This window comes from Quercus suber, unplaced genomic scaffold (genome assembly GCF_002906115.3).
Source record: "Quercus suber isolate HL8 unplaced genomic scaffold, Cork oak 2.0 scaffold_18, whole genome shotgun sequence".
Classification (NCBI taxonomy): Eukaryota; Viridiplantae; Streptophyta; class Magnoliopsida; order Fagales; family Fagaceae; genus Quercus; species Quercus suber.
In genome coordinates this window covers 1,044,790-1,059,070 of record NW_027069483.1, presented here as the reverse complement: position 1 = coordinate 1,059,070, position 14,281 = coordinate 1,044,790, and the positions used below count along the sequence as shown (strand labels likewise).

General features: G+C 33.7%; 2 protein-coding genes across 2 annotated transcripts; both read right to left on the bottom strand.

Annotated features, from left to right (window-relative positions):
* Nucleotides 1-321: 321 nt before the first annotated feature.
* LOC111987521 (polygalacturonase At1g48100) lies at nt 322-2,669 on the bottom strand. The gene is made up of 6 exons (XM_024019245.2): nt 1,996-2,669; nt 1,723-1,890; nt 1,604-1,648; nt 1,307-1,514; nt 1,130-1,211; nt 322-1,016 (listed from the first exon to the last, which is right to left on the bottom strand). The coding sequence occupies exons 1-6, from the start codon at nt 2,383-2,385 to the stop codon at nt 515-517; spliced, it is 1,395 nt and encodes a 464-aa protein (XP_023875013.1). The 5' UTR covers nt 2,386-2,669; the 3' UTR covers nt 322-514.
* Nucleotides 2,670-9,271: 6,602 nt separating this feature from the next.
* LOC111987346 (glycogen synthase kinase-3 homolog MsK-3) lies at nt 9,272-13,744 on the bottom strand. The gene is made up of 13 exons (XM_065760651.1): nt 13,560-13,744; nt 12,819-12,976; nt 12,597-12,689; nt 12,435-12,494; nt 11,967-12,239; nt 11,620-11,694; nt 10,778-10,834; nt 10,550-10,690; nt 10,415-10,465; nt 10,060-10,155; nt 9,889-9,972; nt 9,578-9,680; nt 9,272-9,488 (listed from the first exon to the last, which is right to left on the bottom strand). Exons 2-13 carry the CDS (start codon nt 12,909-12,911, stop codon nt 9,403-9,405), a joined length of 1,212 nt encoding a protein of 403 aa, XP_065616723.1. The 5' UTR covers nt 12,912-12,976; nt 13,560-13,744; the 3' UTR covers nt 9,272-9,402.
* Between the last annotated feature and the right edge of the window lie 537 nt (nt 13,745-14,281).

The following is a 14,281-nucleotide window of genomic DNA, read 5'->3' as shown; positions in this document are numbered from 1 at the left end:
AAACTATGTATGTTGCACCTCGAGACGATTACAGATATTATTGATTACCAGGGCTGCAGCAAATAACACAGTTTATTGCCCTTTTAGTGTGCAACTACATGCATGTTAAACATTATTAATACACTACTAATGTCAATTTACTTTCTAGTAGAAAGTGAATAATATGGTCACCCCATGGAGAATAATTGATATTATTATGACATTACCAACAAAAAAAACTGAGTCTTACTCTCAAAACTTTGAGATCAATCGTGGATTCAAGGTCAACTACATGTATTGATTTTTTTCTCTTAATTTCAGAAATCCAAATCTATGTGTATGAATAAGCAAATATCATATCCTTGTTGAAACTTGACGATGAAGTAAATTCTATATTTATAAATAGGGAGTTACATAAAACACCACTCTCCTCAATAATCACATGATAAGATTTTACCATCATGATACATCCATGATACCTTTTTCAAACATATATATACATACATGGATAAGCCTTATAGATGAATCTAGTAAGTCAGCAACTGTCTATGTCATTGTTTAAGATGGATTGGGGAGTGCCCTCCAACAAGCAGGAGACTGGTGGAATTGTTAGTGTTTGCAGATTTCCATAAGCATTCCAACAGAATGGGTCTAATACTATATCTCCTTGAGCAGGAAGAAGCTCAACATCTGAGAGTGTTAAGTTGGTGCATGGGACAGAATCACTGCAGGCAAAGCGCATTGGCCGGTTTCGAACATCATAGGTTCCCTTTATGTTTGTGTATAATATGTCTGACACAAAAACTGCTGAGGTTTGGTTGGTGCACGCCTTGGTGAGGCAGTAGAATTGATCAATTATAATCGGATTCCGGACATTATCCATGTGAATATTACTGAATGTTACTCCGGATACAGCTCCTGATCCACCTTGCCATGTCTTGATTCTAACTCCATTGTCTGAAACTTTAATTACTGAGTCTCTAACAGTAACATTGGAAACACAGGCATGCGTGTTGTGATTGCCAAGACTCCCAATGCTAAGTGTAAAGAAAATGGAAAAAATTAATTCAAATAGGATGAGTTTTTGAGCATAAACAAAAACTGGACAAAAATTTGTAGGATAGAAATTATAAAGAAATTGATAGGTTACCTGATTCCATGACCAGGTCCACATGTGATGTTCCTTATGTCTACATCATAACAACCTGATCCAATCGACACACAATCGTCTCCTGTAATAAAATCAGCAAACGAGTATGGCTTAGTGACCCTTTTGAGGATAGTCACTGGAGAGACTGTGAATTAACATTTTTTGGTTTTGGCTAACCATTAGAAATGACTGAATTATATATTCTGACGTCATTTGTATTCTCTATGTGAATCCCATCAGTGTTGGGACTTGAGGCAGGTGCTGTTATGTAAATTGATTCGACATGGACATTACTGCAATTATCAAATCTGAAGTGGAACTTGGGGCCATTCTTGATTTTGAGCCCTTTCACACTCAAGTTGGAGCTCATGAAGAACCTTATGGCCTGCATTATAAAATTTTGAATAGTGTTCATACAGTGGTTTTATGTTAGTATAAAGTTGATAAAAAATGCTGAGTATATTTTCAACTTACAATAGGGCTATCACATGGTCCAGGCGCTGTTGTTCCATTAATCCCCTGTGTCATTGGTTATAGGGAATCAAATATTGTTCTAAGCACATAATTATTAGCATATTAAAAATCAGCAATACCTTGTGGGGTTTGCAAGGAAGATTCCACCATTTTTCTCCTCTCCCATCTATTAGACCACCTCCTTGAAGTGACATTTCATTGATTTTGTAAAAGACCAGCCACTGTCTCCTACTGTCATTCTTTGGCCAGGAATCAGGTCCATCCGGGGGCATAAGAGTTCCATCAATCTTCTCATTGACCAAGAATGTACCGAGTACTAAAACCATTAGCTTTTGTTTGTAACGGTAAAAGGAAAAAAGAGACATCTAAAAGGCCTAGGTTGAGTGCATTACCTGAAAGACTAAGCCACCTTGACAAGGACCTGTGAAAATTGTTGACTGAATCATGTAGGAGAAACCATAGGGAACAAGAATTACTGCTGAATCACTTTGACATGCTGTGTCCCACGCCATCTTAAATGCCTGTGTGTCATCTGCTACACCATCCCCGACAGCACCAAAGTTTCGTACATCAAATACACCAGTAGAATCATGGGAATTTCCATCATTGGATGGGTCAGAAGGCGCAGGTGCAGGAGATGGAGGTTGTGAAATATTAGATAATTTGTGAGAGTGATGAATATGCTTGTGTTTTGTATGGTTATGCCACCTAGCTTGGGTGGAAAGAAAGAAGCAAACCAAAGAAATGCAGAATACAAGTAATGTCACAAGAGAATACTTCATTTTGAACTTAATTTAGTTCAAGTATGGAATGAAAGGGAGTCTTGTCTTAACTTAAACTTGTTTCGTAATTGCTGGAATTCTAAAAGCAGTGCTCAAATGGCTTTGTCACAATCAACGACAAGATTGAGAGACTCACTAAGAGTGAATTAATGCACCCAATTTATAGGAAGAAGAGAGAAACTAGTAGCTTCCTTTGTTTATGTGGCAACCACTTAGCACAAGAACAACTTGCACAAAACTAAATGAGGTTGGCATTGAAATACATGCAGAATCAGAAAGGCTGAATTCCTATATATAATAACTCTTAGTGGAAGGTCTAAGTTTCATCTTCGCCATATATCTTCTTTTTAATGGTTTAGGGGGCGGGAACCGACCAATTCCATTTTGACATTGACCTTTGTTTTTTTTTTTTTTTTTTTTTTTTTTTTTTGAGGATGTGGAGTTGTATATGACTATCCTGGATAAAGGTGAACTGAATAGAATAACAAGAAATCGGATGAGTGGGCAATTGATAAGCGCCCCCATGTTCTTCCCATAACTGTCACTTTCTCCAGTCCAAAAAAATCTAGTTATTCCAACTGTGTGATACGTCATAGTAGGCTCAGACTTACACACGATCTAATTTTAAGAAATAGGGCTGAAGTTCGTTGACACTGAATGCTAAAATCCCAAAGGAGCTTTGTATACTTCAAATTAAGTAGTATAATCCAAGGACCTAAATCATGAAAAGCTAGTACATATTAATCCAATAGCCAGTGCAACTCATATGCAAATAGTTCAACATGATTTACATACAAAGAGCTATTGGCTCTCCTGATTTATGTACAGCATTCCAAATCAATTCAGCTCAGCTAAGCCTTTTGCTAAGTAAGAAGCACACAAAATTCAAACCCAAGCTCTTGCTCATGGGGAGAGCCAGACATGCCACTAGGCTTAAGGCTATGAAGGCATTCAAAACTAACAACTCTGTTCATGGAAAATGATGTCAGTGGTTATACAGTTGGACTAAACTGATAATGAAGTTTCTAATTTTACATATAATATTAGGAATGAAGTATAAGAATAACTGGATAATATTTCGGCATATAAGTTATTGTACCATGTTGACAACAGTTTAGAAGCTTAAATTGTGAAAAAATGGTATAAAACTTAAATAAACACCATAAGGATACATTAAAAAAAAAAAAAAGGTTGTGGGGGATTTTTTTTTTTTTTTTAATGTCCCATAAAGCGTGGCATATATATTTTGAGAATGGAGCTGAGACATAGTATTCATAGATGAATAGTGAATACAATTGAGATGAGCTTAATCTGGACTTATCGGATTAGGATATACCCTGTCCCTTTGTTGGTAAGTCACCGGAATTGCATGTATTGCTGTTGGAACTTAATTTTGGTGTCCTGATTTCATCATGGCCATGAATGAAACATGTAAGTATGACGCACTAAGTAGATGATTAAAATAAGCAATTATCTTAACACTAAGCCGAAAGGTTTTTAGTTATTTTCCTGTTACATGGAAAGTCTACTAAGAACTCTTCATTACAAAGCGCATGCATTCCCATATCAATGCCACTCTAACTGGTCGGGTTTCTCAATTGCTTCTTTCACTAATAGCCAATCATTTCAGTGTAATATTTCTTTTTCAAAGAGCCTACTGTCCTATGCCTCAATACTCCCATTGTATTATATATTTTCTGTACCACTCAGGCAGTTCCTCTTCTCAAACTTTCAGCAGCACCAAAATGTTCTCTTCACCTAAATTGGATTTGGTAGGTTCCAAATAGAGCTTAGATCTGGTTTGAACTTAAATATCATGATCCAGAATGGTTGTGGTTGATGTTATAGGTACATTTCTACTAGGTAAAATTCAAACAATTTTTAGGATTACATGAAAAAAGAAGAAGCATAATAAGTGATTAAATTCAAGCTGATTAATACTAGCAACATGACTCTGATCACAACGTACCTAAGTTTCCCCCAGAATTTAGATTAGAGCCTGTGTTTTTCACCCTTCTCTTACCAATTCAACTAGTGTAATGATTGAAATATGCTTCAATAGAACTATGCAAGAAAGCAGCAGATCTTATATTCAATTTTAAAATGCCTCATTCTTTTCTGCAACTATCTCCTCCAATATGCCCACTCTATTTCAGTCACAAGATTTTAAACCAATTTCATTTCTTTACTTTTTTTTTTTTTTTTACTCTTTTTTTTTTTTTTTGGCTAATTAAAGAAAATGAGAATATTAAATGAAGGCCTTATATAGGTATAACTGTATAAGCTCCAATTGTCAACATAGACTTTTCATTCACATTGGGCTTAAAAAAAAAAAAAGGAAAAGACGATTACAATCCTTACTGTGGATTTTAATGGTCTGTTTAACACTCAATAATACTAATTAGTAATTAAAGTTACCAAAAGGGTTGGTGTCAGGGTTTTGGACTCGGCCTTCAAAGATAGTACATGCTAAAAAGATGAAATTACAATTACCACCTTGTGATATTCCCTTTAAAAATTACTTACTAGTTCCATCTCTTAAAAAATGGAGAAATGTCAGGGTTCCAAAAATAATCTGAATATGATACTACTAATTATTTGTCCAAAGCCGTATAAGTATCTCAATTACCAAGTTTTTATATGCCAATGCCCTCTATAGCCAATACACACAAATCTATGTGCTAGATTGGTGGGTGGACTAAAACAAAAAGAAGAGACATTTTCCATTAAAAAAATTGTTAGGCCATTTTCCTCCATATAAGTATATAGTCTATAGACAAGGTCGTCTACGTCAAAGACAACTTTTGCCTCCCCGTCAAGGCTGAAAAGAGCTTGGTTAGAATAAAAAACAGACCTCCTTGGTCCTTAATTGCTCGCCACTTGTTTTTTTTAGGGGCCTAGACACTCCTTTGTCACCGCCACACCGAACTTTCTTAACTTTAAGATCTAAACAATGTTCCTCATGGTAGCCTCTTCCCCTCGGAAAAGAAAGAAGGCCTCACCACCCACCCACATCCTCTTCTTTTACTGCACATTAAACTCTACAGATAAATTTTTTTTTTTTTTTTTTTTGCAACTGTGAAGATGGCAAGTTGTTAATGGTCGATGACAAAATGATGTCGATAATAGTTTCATAAAAGAATCAATAAAAACTTGTCAACTCCATACAAGTGTTGATTCTCACTTCTTTTGTTATGCAAGTAAAGACTAATCCAAAGGCTTAACCACATTGTGCAAGATTATTAACTCAGTCAGAATGACCAAGAGCCTTATAACTCAATTAACATCTCTTGATGTCGCCAACAAAGGTGTTTAGGGTTTCCCCTTACCCCCAATTAAAAAGAAGTGCAAACTCAGTCTAAACTAAAAGACTCATCAAGATAACATTGTTATCTCATATGAAAATGTGGAACCAATTAGTGAACCTCCAATACATGTACAGAGAAACAGATACCTTCCTAATTCTAACATATGGTCTGTTTCTACTAGCAACTTAGGTCATTGTATTATCTCAACAAGACAGTGATATGTATCAGTATTTGGATTAACTAGCCGATATCCTGCGAGATGCGCGGTGCAATTTGATAAGTTTTGTAAGAAATTATTTATGACCCATTGATTTCATGAATACTATTATTATTAGTCACACTTAGTCTATGAGGTTTTCTACTAAAACTAAATTCAAACTAAATACATTGGGGGGGAAATTCCTCTAATTCATGCAACCAAGAAATGTTAACACATTATTTAAGAGAGTGTGTTGTGTGTAGTATAACTTGTCTCACCCTCCCTTAAAAGTTACCATAGCTTTTGAATGGAATTGTGGTGTGCTTTTATGTTAAAATCCCTCTCCCTCTCCCCTGTGTGTGTGTGTGTGTGTGTGTGTTTGTTTCTCAAAAAAAAAAAAAAATATTACCATATCATAGTGAAATTGTCGCCTACAAACCTATTGGTTCCTAGGTGTTTTTCTTGTATTATTTATGTTTTATATATCAATTAGCTATAAAAACTTCTAGAATTTCATGATACAACAATAGAAAAAATAATGTCATAGTGATGCAATAATATCACAATTTAACCTCCAAATTTTAAGTGAACTAAAAGTAGCCAAAAATAGATCCTTACCAAGTATACGCATTATACAGAAAACAAAAATATAAATTGGCACATAATATGAAAAAATAAGCCTACATAAGTAAAATTGTATACATAAAATTTAAACAAAATATCTAAGATGAACATAATATTTTGAAAATTAACGTATCTCTCAAAAAGATAAACAAAGATATTGTGAGAAAATTGTGGAAATTTAAATTTTAAGCCCAATGGAAATGGTAGGGGTGTCAATGTTCAACTTACCCGCGAACATGACTCGAACTCAACACAGGTTTTTGCAGGTTAGGGTTGGGCCTTAGTGGGTTAGAATCATAAACAGGTCAACCCGAAAGCGGCACGATAAGAAACATGTCATAAGTGGGCCAACCCGTGTAACCCGCAATAGAAATATTTGTTATGCCAATTTATTTGTGTCAACCCGAAATGACCCATTTAACACAACATATTTAACTTGTATAACAAATAAATATTTAGTTTATTTTAAATTTGTCAAATATCTTTTATATTCAACCTATATTTTAAATTTAAAAAGAAAAGTGAGTAATTACAAAAATTTACAATGGATATAATTGGAAATTGAAATTTTATAAACCCTAGATCTCTAAACCCTATAAACCTTAAATCTCTAAACCTTCTTATAAATATCTAATACCCTAGTTCTATAAATATTTTTTTGGCATAGAACTTGCACAAATGAAATTGGATGAGCTTGTGAAAGATGTTATGAATTTAGACATTAACAAAGAATCTATGGATGATCATTGTAGTCATAGTCAAGATTAGTCTACTATTTGCTCTAACTCTTTCAATATTGATACTTAGCATTTGGCGAGTTCTACGGATATTATATTTTTGTTAAGCTATGTTATTTTATTTTTGTTAAACTATGTTATTTTGAATTTATGTTAAAATGTATGCACTTCTTTTGAAGTGTAAAGAATTTATTTCTATATGGATGCTATATTTTTGTTAAATTATATTATTTTTAATATGAGTTGAAGACTTGAAGTGTATGCACTACTTTTGAGATGTAAAATAAAAAATAAAATTATTTCTAAATGAATGGTATATTTAATATTATGCATGTTAAAATAAATTGTGTTACATTTATGTCAACCCAACACAACCTGTTCATTAATTGTGTTGAGTGGGTTGGGTCAGGTCAATTCGTCTTATTAACCAGGTCGGGTTAGGGTTGAAAGATCACGACACCATTATTAAATCGGTCAGGTTCAAATTGAGTCATTTAGTCAAATACCCCTACTTCGACACGACACGAACCCGACATGCTAATCTAAATTGACACTCCTAGGAAATGAGGATTTATATTGGACAAATGTGGAGGCAAATAATATTTACCGAATTCATTGAATTCAACTCTTGCAATTCTACATTAAAGTTAGTCTTATGAAGAAAATTGAAAAGTTTTTTTGATTCTGACATTTTTCCATGACCTTTTATATTCATTCGTGTCAATTCAAAGCATGTTAAATTATAAATGTATACAAATTCTTTGAATTTTATTCCTACATTTCCCATGACTTGATTTATATTGGATAAACATGGAAATAAATAATATTTGTCCAATTCATTAAATTCAACTCTTGAAATTCTACATTGAAATTAGTCTTATGCAGAAAATTGAAATTTTTTTTTTATTCCTACATTTCCCATGACTTTTTAGATTCATCCGTATCAATTCAAACCATGTTAAGTTATAAATGTATACAAATTCTTTAAATTTTATCCTACATTTTCCATGACAGGACTTATATTGGACAAATGTGAAGACAAATAATATTTGCCGAATTCATTGAATTTAACTCTTGTAATTCTACACTGAAGTTGGTTTTATACAAAAAATTGAAAAGTTTTTTTATTCCTACTTTTCCTATGACTTTTTAAATCCATCTCTATCAATTCAAAGCATGTAAAATTCTAAATACATAAAAATTCTTTGAATTTTATTCTTACATTTCCCATGACTTTTTGAATCCATCTGAATCAATTTAAAGCATGTAAAGTTATAAATGTATACAAATTTTTGAATTTTATTAATACATTGAAATAAATGCATTTGTCATTACTTAATAGTTTAACATAAATACTAAATTTAGATGAGGTGAAAGTTTAAATGAGAAAAATGCCATACAATGTGCCACTTGGCACAATCTCATGCTTTCCTACATAAAGTTTTTGCTTTTATATATATATATATATATTGATATTGATTGATTCTAGCTCACCTTCTCTCCATGTAGCAAAAAATTCAGGGGGGTAATTACATTTTGACACTCAACAAAAATAAATAAATAATTAATTACATTTTGATGTGAGGAATATATTCCAGTTTCACGGGAACATTCTATGGGAACTCCAACATGTCAAAATCTGTAGCCTATAAAGACTTATGGATCAGTACACCTGTGAGGGTGTAAAATACATATTAACCAGAACTTTAACTTCCATTCTAGAAACAAGGTGGAAGGCAAATGTGAAAAAATAAAATAACAGGGAACAAATGAACTGGGATAAAAATAAATAGAAGAGAACCATTTAATCACTCTAAAACTAGCCACTAGCTACATTTATACAGAAGGTAACATTTTTCCAGCAGGGAGCATATATCAACGGAAAGAACCTCATGACAATCCAAAGTAGGTGCACTCCTTTCTTGCATGCTTTGGGATCAGCTTGACCACCATCTCTGGTGACACTTCCTTTAGTTCTGATCAAGAGGTACAACAACATCAACACAAAGTTGGCAAAACAGGGAACAAATGAACTGGGATAAAAATAAATAGAAGAGAACCATTTAATCACTCTAAAACTAGCCACTAGCTACATTTATACAGAAGGTAACATTTTTCCAGCAGGGAGCATATATCAACGGAAAGAACCTCATGACAATCCAAAGTAGGTGCACTCCTTTCTTGCATGCTTTGGGATCAGCTTGACCACCATCTCTGGTGACACTTCCTTTAGTTCTGATCAAGAGGTACAACAACATCAACACAAAGTTGGCATTGCTTTGGGCAAATGAAACAGTATAAAGATATGTTAAAATGATTTTTACCATGGGCCTTAAAGTTGAACAGCGGGGGAAGTGGACGTCCATTCGGTAGGCAGGTGTTAGGGTCACGAAGCTCATCGAAGAAGGGATGAACCATAGCCTCCAGCTGGTTGCAAATAAACAACATCAACCATGAAGTTTAAGTAAAGATGGTACTGAAATGGCAGGCAAAATGAAACCAAAATCCCAACTATCCTCAAAAAGACAAATTACGCTAGGCTCAACGAGATTGCAAAATGCATGATGACCACTCGCCCAACCTGCTCTATTAAGGAAAGCAAAGATCTACAGTTTGTTAGAAGTTTTAAACTTACAGCTGTAGTACGAAGATTGGGAGAGTACTGAAGTAGTCTTGAGACAAGATCCACAGCTTCAGGGGGCACACGCTTGTGGAATATCTGAGGATCAATGAATATTGATGAAATTTGCTATATGGTGTGTTCTTATAAAATAGAGAAATCATATGTGAAGTAACATCCTATTACCTTGTGCAGTGGATAAGCTTTAATGTGGGGAAACTTAAATTCTGTGTAGTTAGGATTCATGCACTTAATTTCCTCCCTAGTTGGGGTACCTAAAACCTGCATGAGAACAAATAAATTATTAAAAGAAGAAACTGGAATGAACCACAACATGAGTAGAGAAATGAAACATGGAAAGCAATCCAATATGAAAGAATTTAGACTTTTTCAAGCGTCTGAATCACATGTAAAATCTTCAGCATCAAAATCATCAGAATGCTCAACATCAACCCATTCCAGTATCAGATACCAAGTCATATATCTAATACAACATACCAGGACACTTTTACTAAAGAGAAATTTCATGGTATATAATCACCTTAATGATTTCAACAAGCTGGTCTACTGCACTTTCACCAGAAAAGAGCGGCTGGCATCAAGAAATACTTTATTAGCTGATAAATAGATGATTAGAAAAGTACCGGAAACCAACCACAGAAAAGATGCTACCTACCTCTCCAAGCAATAGTTCAGCAAGAACACAGCCAGCAGACCACATGTCAATGGCTGAGGTGTACTGAGTTGCACCAAATATAAGTTCAGGTGCTCGGTAGTACCTAGAACAGATGTAAGATATATTTGTCTCCCCTGATACCTGTCAAACATAAATCCAAGTTAGCACAAAATTATCAGGAAAGGAACATAGAAATGTGTTTGAGATGGATGGTAGAGAGAAACATACCAAGACTTTAGCACTTCCAAAGTCACAGAGTTTAACTTGGTGGGTATGCGGATTGACCTATAATAAATAACATCAAAAAACATAAATTTAAGAGATGAGAATCATATGTATATAGTTATAAATAAAATGAAAAAGCATGACAAAATGTTCACCCAAAATATCCCAAGGTTAACAACTTGAACCATCTAATTTTAGGAACAGAGCATTTAGTGCTTCATAAAAGGAAAAAGAAAAATAAAAGTTACAGATGAAGGCACCAACTCATACAGTAGAAAATAGCTATGACCTCTGTGAAATTACCATTTCCAGTTCAAGCGAAGATATTCTATGTCCTATAGGACCACATATATAGTTACTACACTAGATTCAACAAACAGCTGAATAAGTTTAATGCTATCAGCAGATGCTAGTTGAAAAGAAAAAAAAAAAAAAAAAACTAATTTTGCATTCCTCAACGTCATGAATCACCCACATTCCTCAATGTCCTTTAAAAGTTTCCTGTGGATATTTAGTTACATCAAGAAGTCATAAGAATTACTCCATTCTTCGTTAAAATTTTGTGCTATTATCAAAATATGATTTTATTATTTTAAATAATTTACTAAATTATTCTGTTCAATCATTAGCAGCTAAAGGAACACACTTTATTCGTAATATCTTTTAATCTCCTAGATTAGACAACATAAGATAAGTTAGATTCCTAAAACTTCTACCATTACAATGCTATATAGACTGCACAAACAGTTTTCAAATAAGCATATCCAAATCTACATATATAATTGGCGTATATACGAATAATTCTCCAAAACATAGTAAATGAAATGGAATAGGAGTTTACACACCAGTAAATTTTGAGGCTTTACATCCCTGTGACACACTCCAACAGTATTATGAATGTATGCGAGTGCTCTACATATCTGCAGGAAAAATATAGAGAATACTCATGTAAGATCCAGTAGTTATAGAGGACCTCTGATTTGTATAATAAGATAGAAAATTACGATAATTCAGAAAATTTAATCTGCAACACAAGCACACCAAAAAATGTATTACACGTTGAGATAAACTACTGTGAACCCTAACAAATCATGGGTGATCAAGATATGTGTATATGAAAGGGCAGTGTTGAGATAAACTACTGTGAAACACATCTCAAACAGTAAAATCAAGATACTGGTAAGACACATACCTGGTAAAAGTAAATTTTCACGTATATCAAAGGCATCCTTTGATGCATCTTCTTGTAGTGTCTGATCACCCGATAGACTGTCTCAGGTACATACTCAAGCACAAGGTTAAGATAGAGCTCATTCTTTTCAGTTGTTGAAAAGAAGCAGTGCTTCAAGCACACAACATTGGGGTGGTCCAGAAGATGCATCATTTGTAACTCCCGGTTCTTGTACCTCTTGTCTTGAAGAACCTTTTTTATAGCAACAGTTTCACCAGTTTCCAAACACTTAGCCTGCATATTAACGAAATCAAATCAGCAAAACAAGTTCAGCGCACTGTTGAAAACTTGCATAGATTCACAAATCTGATTCTCTGAACTCAACACGACCACACCCATGAACAGTTTCTTAGAAATCAACCTACTACTTTGTGGCTATAAAAAATGTACAAGCATCCAATCGCAGTCTAATGAAGTGGAAAAAATTACCTGGAATACTACTCCAAAAGATCCATTCCCTACCACACGCTCAGCCATGTAGCTTATCGTCTACAATCATTAAGTGAGTAACAGAATATGTCATTACCATGAAATACAAGTACCAAAAAAATATAGCTGTCCAAAATGTAGAATAACATTTCAGAAGTATACCTGTTTTGGTTCGCCATTTTTTCCACTGATAGTTGTGACAATTATATGGCCTGCTTCTGTCCCATTTCCATCAACAATAGTTGTTTCTACTTCCTGTAGAAAAATAAATAAATTTTAAATACAGCACTCACATAACTAATACTGGAAGATCACTAGACATTAATCAAGGGGAGAGAACAAAAGGCAGATGACAAAAGAGAAGAAGAAGACAGGTCATTTTACCTTGTCATCCCTAATTTTCATGCCATTCATTCCATCACGCACTCGATCAACACCAACTGCATTTCTACTTGAATCTATTAATCCAGAAGCCATTATCACAAAACAAAGTATCAAGCAGACCACCTTTTAATTTCACCTTCTCAACGCAACAAAAGAATCTGCAGAAAAGAAAATACAAATAAGAACTGATGTTTATAACCTTATGAGAAAGCAAATAAATGATAAATACAAGTAGCACACAACCCAATTTATTTTCAAAATAACCAAATCTTATGTTCTTAACATCAAAATGAACATAGTATAAGCCACCATCACTCCAAAAATAATAATTATGTATCCAAATTAAACATATACCATACCATGAAGTCCATAACACAATTGACCTAGCCAACACATATTCCAATACAACATCCCATTATTTGTGAATCTATAAGAAGCAAATCCCAGATACATAAATTGTTAAAAACTCTAGATTTCATCCAAAAAAACAAATTTTGATAACAAAATTCCAAATTGGCAACAACATCATATTCTATTTCACACTGAACATAAGCATATAATGTTACCAAAAAATAAAAACTTTTCACACTGTAATTTCAAATAAATAAATAAATAACAACAAAGAGAAACTTATGAAGACCCAAAACAGAGATCAAATACCAAAGGGTACATGTAATCAAAACCAAGAAAATCTAAAAACACAGCAAACGTTAAACTCAAAACATGAGTAGAGGGATTTACCTGGGTAGCTAAGGATGATCAATGACCAGACTTGGTTTCTCAGAGAGAGAGAGAGAGTTGGACAAAGGTTGTGGGTGTTGTTGATGTAAAGACTAAGGAGGAGTATTAGTTTGACAGTCAAATATTAAGAGCCCAAAAATTTTTGTGGGTAATAACTAAAATTTTTCTCAGTCTCCAAAGTTTCTTGCTTTTTGACCGTTATTATTACTCTACTCATTTTTTTTTATTTTCCCGGAGCTCACTTTTTGACCAGTCAACACCTTGCCCCACTCCTTTATTTCTTTGATCTGGTTTTCTATGCACTACTACTTTTTCTGAAGCAAGTTATTGTGTAGCACAAGTAGCACCCATTCAATTCCTTTCCGGGAAAATCGGTTTCCACAATTTATGTGACAATTTCGTCATAATTTTGGTTTGAACACATGGGATAATTGTAGAAAATGATGGTAATTGGTAAAGAATATGATCCTAGAATTACTCTTACGCGCAGACGCAGTTTGTTTGAATAAAAAATTTTATGTGAAAGTTTTTTTTTTCCCTTGTATTTTGTAGTATTTAAAAAACAAAAAAGGGTCAAAAAATTATCGCTTGATTTCCTTTATTTAGTTTAACGTATTTCCAACCCATATTAAGATTACTATCAACTATAAAAAAATGAAACAGTCTTTAAAAAATAATTTTTTTTTTTAAATGATCCATTTTTCAAAAAATATTAATTGTAG

Excerpts from the sequence above, each read along its gene's own strand:
- LOC111987521 (XM_024019245.2), bottom strand. The coding sequence starts at position 2,385 with ATGAAGTATTCTCTTGTGACATTACTTGTATTCTGCATTTCTTTGGTT. Across the intron at positions 1,891-1,995 it reads AAGGTGGCTTAGTCTTTCAG|ATTGATGGAACTCTTATGCC; the intron begins GTAATGCACTCA and ends GTCAATGAGAAG. Across the intron at positions 1,649-1,722 it reads TTCCTTGCAAACCCCACAAG|GGGATTAATGGAACAACAGC; the intron begins GTATTGCTGATT and ends CCAATGACACAG.
- LOC111987346 (XM_065760651.1), bottom strand. The coding sequence starts at position 12,911 with ATGGCTTCTGGATTAATAGATTCAAGTAGAAATGCAGTTGGTGTTGAT. Across the intron at positions 12,690-12,818 it reads TGAAAATTAGGGATGACAAG|GAAGTAGAAACAACTATTGT; the intron begins GTAAAATGACCT and ends ATTTTTCTACAG. Across the intron at positions 9,973-10,059 it reads AAGCTTATCCACTGCACAAG|ATATTCCACAAGCGTGTGCC; the intron begins GTAATAGGATGT and ends ATTGATCCTCAG.